Source organism: Protobothrops mucrosquamatus, unplaced genomic scaffold (assembly GCF_001527695.2).
Source record: "Protobothrops mucrosquamatus isolate PMUCROS unplaced genomic scaffold, P.Mucros_1.0 scaffold1969, whole genome shotgun sequence".
NCBI classification, from domain to species: Eukaryota; Metazoa; Chordata; class Lepidosauria; order Squamata; family Viperidae; genus Protobothrops; species Protobothrops mucrosquamatus.
Genome location: NW_015388086.1, coordinates 623,710 through 629,709, shown reverse-complemented (window position 1 = coordinate 629,709; position 6,000 = coordinate 623,710). Strand labels below are relative to the sequence as shown.

Genomic DNA, 6,000 nt, shown 5'->3' with positions numbered 1-6,000 from the left:
CTCTCTCTCTCTCTCTCTCTCTCTCTCTCTCTCTTTCTCTCAAGCCACTTCGAGGAAATATCAAATTATATGTAAGCACTATAAATCTTAGATTTGTGTGCTCTCCTTTTTCATTTCCTCTCACTGAACAATTACTTCCTTTCCTTTAGATTTCTTATCAGTTTAGTGTTTGCCTGAACTCAGGGCATTATGGCTGATGTACACCAAAGAAAGAAGTGATGCAAGCTTGTCCCTTTCCCTTTATTAAAAGGTTCAGGGCTCCTAATTCCCTCTGAATCAGGAAGAAAATCTTGCATCCATTTTTAATTTTGGATTCGCCTTCTGATTAATGCTATCCAAAAGGGTGTTTAAAAATCTAAACCCTAAAATCACAGAAACGGAGGAAATTGACATCTCAATCTCTGTGGCATTCCATGTATCCCTCTTCTTCAAATCCACGCGGCTATGTTCTGTCTTTCAGTAACTGATCTCTGATACAGCGACTGTGATTATTCTGTTCACACTCGTGAGCCAAAGGAAGGTTCAATCTGATCACTGAACTGTAGATTTATAGAACAGGATGTGGCCAAGTGCAACATGTTCACCACTGTAAGGGTCAAGGCAGGCTTTGACCTCACCAGTAATACAGGGGACTGAGCTGGTTTCTTCCGATAGTATTCTGCATTTGACATCTTCAGGTTGAGCAGGAGTGTGTAGTGAGAGATTGCATAGAGGCTATCTGCGTTCATCAGGTTTTGGAAGTTAAAGTTGGCACTCCCTTCAATTCCTGGAGAATGCATCATACCTAATAAATACAGAGAGGCGGGAATTATGCACAAGAACCAACCAAATAAATAACAATAACTTAACACTGTTGATACCACCTAGAAAAAAGTAAAACAGTTGGAGTAATGAACACAGTGCTGGATTGGGTTTGGGTTAGTGATGGTTTTCTGGGTTAGATATGGCCCTGTTTCCCTCAAGCAGACACCCCCCCCCCATCACTGGAATCCCTGTTCAATTTTGAAGATGCTGAAAGTACCAAGATGGTAAAGAAAATCAAAATAAATAATTGAAATGACTTCTCATTCTACCTATACATATGATATGGCATGATATGGCTGAATCAGATTTGCTTATGCAAACAAACAAGTATTCAATGGATTTTTAGGACAAGAAAAATGCTGGAATAATATATCATTCATAGATCTTTCCTAAAAGGTCCACAAGGATCAGATATTCTTTTAGTTAAAATAAAATGTGATACACACACATAGACATGCAAAAGATAGATAGATAGATAGATAGATAGATAGATAGATAGATAGATAGATAGATAGATAGATAGATAGATAGATAGATAGATAGATAGATAGATAGATAGATAGAAAGAGAGGGGGGGAGGGAGGGAGGGAGGGAGGGAGAGAGAGAGAGAGAGAGAGAGGGAGGGAGGGAGGGAGGGATATTCTAATATAGGAATTGACCATTAATGAGAAAGCAAATGAGCAGCTTACAAACCTGAACAAAAAGTTGAAGAAAAGTTCTGGAGAGCCAAATCCACCTCTTCTACTGTAGAAAGTGCTATAAGATGAGGAAGGAGAGTTTCAAGAGCCTGAATAAACAATCTGGCACTCTGCTGATCTGCTTCCTGGTTCCTAAGTAGCTTCAAGGAAAGAGCAGCAGTTCGTAAAGACTTGTGACCGGGACAATCTCGTGGCGTCTGTTCTTCATCAGCTAAAGAACAGTTATCTGAACCTATATCTGACACATCTGATCTCCCAGAATCTTTTTCTGCTGCCATAGAATATTGGTCACACGAATCAAATTCAGTTCTGGAAAGATCCTGGTCTTCAACACTGAAATTACTCTCGCTGTATCTAGATCCACACGAACGGGCCTTGCAATCAACAGAAAGGAAATTAGTTATATCTGGATAGACAACGTTATGGCTCCGTTGAACTACATCCGGCTGGTCAACTGTTTCTGATTCTGGCTCTTTAGGATGAATGTCCTTGCCTACTGGTCCAGCTGGGGATTGCAAAGAATTCTTACGAATTTCAGAATGATCATCTGGTGTCGTCTGTCCCATATCTCCTTCAAGGGTGGTCTGGCCAGTATCTGTGGTAACACTAATACTAATGTCAGGACTCTTTTCGTGGCCTGCCTCCCAGGGGGCATGTTCCGATGATAGGATACGTCTTTGCCACCTAAAATCAGACTCGTTGATCTCCATGGAATCTCTGCTGGTCTCGGCCCCCTCTTTTAACTCGTCTAACCGTCGGAGAAGCAGATGGACTTGCTCCTGATCAAGGCCCTTTCCTTGACTTAGCTCATCCAGAGTCCCAAGCAGGGCACAGACACAGGACACCGAGGCATAACAGGCTTCGATACCACCTTTTATGCAGGCTTCAGTCATCCCATCCAAGATTCTACAATGTAAAGAAGATACAAGACACCCTTCACTCTTATGCCTCCTAGATCAATTATACGTTAGGTAAAGAATTTATAATGTAAAAAAAAGAGACGGTTTCATCTCTTTGGTAGTGAGTTAGCATTTGATTGACCAGGTCCATGTGATTAATTAAGAAAGGCATCCATCTTATAAAACAAAAGCTTGCCTTCGATGGTATTCCAGTCATTAACAGTATTGCAAAGGAAAAATCCTACAGATGTTGTAATTAAGATTTTTTCCCCTGATGTCTCAGAATATCTATGATGCATGCCTGCACACCAGCATATTTTAGACCCAAAGGTCTTCAGTTCTGAACTGAAGAAGCTTCCTGGATGAGAAGTGAAACAACTTCAAGGAAAGACCAAGGAAGTCCAGTTGTCTTTTGGGAAAAAAAAGCACCTTTGGGACAACCATGACCTGGATGGCTGAGAATTTCCATAGACATTTTGCTTATTTTAGAATTATTTAACAGATTCTTAGACTTTTAGATCTGCACACTCAGTTGAAGAACAAGACTGTGCTAATTAGAATCCTGGAAAGCCTATTTAATTAAATACTGTCAAAGGGGAAGAAAATATTTGTTTCAAGCAATCAAGCAACATAGTTATTAAACATTGTAAAATAATGGGGTACATACAGTTTAAGGAGGTCCAGGTGGTATTTTCTTTTTGAAATGGATCTTTTTCTTGATTCTGGTTCTATGGAGCAGGGACCTGCTAAATCACAAAGCCGCCGAGGGCTTCCAAGTATCTAAATATAAGCAATTTAAAGACCATCGGATTAACGCATTATTTTAAAGTCACTTTCCTAGTGAGATGGGCGAAATAAACTGGTTTTTTTTTCTTTTTTTCAAAATTTCCAGTTAATCCTGAAATACCTTGTCAAAATTTATTCCCAAATTCAAGCAGACAAGGAAATTAATTAAGGATTGTGCCGCAATTGTTTCTTTTGATCACAGTATTGTTTCATAAATTTTATTATTGAAAACAAACACTTTGCAACACATAAAGAAATTTAACTGCAGTTTAAGTTGACAAGTTTAAAAATCAACCAGGCAGTGTCAATTCACCTCTTTCATGATCTTGATAGCTTCTACTCTGTGTTGGGGTGGGGGATACAGAAGCATCCGATGGTAGAGAGATTGTAGAACAGGCTTCATAGACTCCAGTGAGCCCACTAACCGAACAAGCTCTGCTGCAATGTAATAGATAGTCCGTGCAACAGGACTACTAAGGGCAGGGGCAGTTGTAGAGCAGCCCGAGCCTCGGCCGTGGTCAGAGACTCCGGAAGAAGGAGAATCGGCTTCATGACCAGTGTGGCTGTGAGCAGATGTGATAGTTTTGTCATGAATCGGATTGCCCAAGATGACTATCAGGGCTGGACACAGCTGCTTCCTGAGAAAAATAAATTAAAAAAAAGAAAGTGTGGGAGAAGGAATGAAGGATTCAGTGTCTGAAGAGATAGTTAAGATAGTTTTTTTTTCTTTTATGTTGGAAAAGAAAGTACGGTTCCATAGAAAAAATGAACAATCGAAAATAACTGAAACACAGAATGAGTGACTTATAAACAGAATTAAGGCTTTGGTATTTAGCCCACCAACCTTTCATCCCCCTTCATCCATGTGCCTTAATTTGCATTTATTTTTGACTGGTTTTTCTCCCTATTTCATGCTCATAGACTTTAGGTATGGAATATAAGCAAATGATACGGAGCCTGCCATTATGGTTGCATGTCATGACAGCTGTTAAGCAAAATGGCCTCGCTTAATGATTCCACCTCTTGACGCAAACATTAAATGAATGCAAATGTTTGTTAAATTGAGCACCCGATACCTCAGGGATAGGGGAGGCCCTTGGGGGACTACACAGGCCCAGGGTCACCTGCCCCGATCTCCCAAGGCTATATCCACCCCGAGGCACCCTGTGCTTTGTTTCTTGCCCCTCAAGGTTCCATAGTTCTTCAGCCTCCATTCCAACCAGTGAGCAATGGAGATCAAGCTATCTCGACCTTGCAAGCCTCCAGCTGCCTTCCTACCCAGCAACCAAGGGGAGATCGGGTCAGCAGAAGTTTTCAAACTCCTATGAGCGAAGGGAGATCAGGCTGGTAACTAAAATGACACATTTATCTTTCAACTACTTATATTCAAATATTTGTTCAATCCGTGAGCTATTTTGAGATCTCCTTGAATAGTAAATGTTTTTCTACCATTTACTCTGCTTCTTCTCGGATGCTTCCAACTCATACTGTAGCTCCATGGGAATGGAAATGGCATTCTCTATAGGCTCAGTAATATTTACTTTGTCCAGATGATACCCAGTTTGTTGCTTTAAAAGCAATATTCTAATGCAAATTTTCATTAATTTCCTGAACCCCTTATGGTCTTAATTTTTTTAGCATATGAGCATTACAGAAAGCTAGCAGCCATAGATGAGACATATGATTCTCAGAAAAGAAATAGCTGCATTAAAGAGTTGCAGATAGGTGCTACATGAGCATTGTCTGATGTCCTTGCCTACTCCAGAATGCTGTAAAGCCACAAGGTGTAGCACTGAAGTATTGGAGAAGTACCAATCCCAGTTCAAATCTTTACTTTACCAAAAGACTGACTGTGGGATTTTGGACTGGTTATTCTTTCTTAACCTAACATACCTCCCAGGTTTATAGGGTAAATGGAGATGTCCATATATGCCCTGTTGAACTCACTGAGAAAAAAAACAAAAAGTTATCAGTGCAATCCCTCAGTCCATTCAATTTGCATGCCCTCTAATAACTTTTTCTCTCCTTGGTTAGAGAAATAGGTTTGCATTAAGTCACCCTACTGTGAAAGGCACGTGGTCATTCATGAAGACCAACTGGGTAAGATCCCAGTTTTTTCTGTTGCACTTTCAGTGCACCACTGGGTGGTGTTCTTTTCAAAGACAGATGTGGCTTCTGATGTGCAGCACAAAAGACCGAGATTTTTGGTCATGAAGCAATTTCAGACTCAAATAGATAGGATTTCCTAAGCATTTTTTCCCCTCTTTTAATCTAAATAAGTATTACCTCTGCTCAAATATGGAGACCAAAGAAGATTGATACAGGTCTGAAACTCTGTTCTTTTTAATCATTCAAAGCACATCTACTTACCAGATGAGGTCAGTAAATCCTTTATGGTGGTGCATGCTAGCAGAGAAGCTATTCAGCATAGAAAGAATGCATTCCAGGTAGAGAAGCTGCAACTGCTGATTCTCACTGAAAAATGGAAGCACGATGCATAGAGATAATGAAAAAGCAAGCACTGCATACTTTCCCGTGAGTCAGAGAAATAAAAGAAAGTCCTCTCCAAGGGCAAGGCAAGAAAAGGCAGCTGTATGCAATTATGGAGGTCAAAACTACACCTAATGCATTACTTGTGAAAATGAAAGAAGGAACATGGCTGAAAACATCCACAAACTTAGCAGTTAAGTATTTGGGTGCACTAAAAAGAGCATGTTCCTGCAACTGATTTGATGTTACAGTATGTGAGAATGACCTTCAGAAACCAGGCCCAGAGGTACTGTCTAGGACAGGGATCTGCAACCTTGACAACT

General features: G+C 40.3%; 1 protein-coding gene across 1 annotated transcript in view; it reads right to left on the bottom strand.

Moving 5' to 3' along the window:
* Positions 1-6,000, bottom strand: part of ARFGEF3 (ARFGEF family member 3) — a 69,553-nt gene that overhangs the window by 34,166 nt on the left and 29,387 nt on the right. Inside the window, exons 9-13 of the mRNA XM_015823728.1 lie at positions 5,558-5,662; positions 3,501-3,825; positions 3,069-3,181; positions 1,498-2,408; positions 536-784 (exon numbers count right to left, since the gene is read on the bottom strand). Of these exons, the coding sequence (XP_015679214.1) occupies positions 536-784; positions 1,498-2,408; positions 3,069-3,181; positions 3,501-3,825; positions 5,558-5,662 (1,703 nt within the window). The remainder of the gene's footprint in view (positions 1-535; positions 785-1,497; positions 2,409-3,068; positions 3,182-3,500; positions 3,826-5,557; positions 5,663-6,000) is intronic.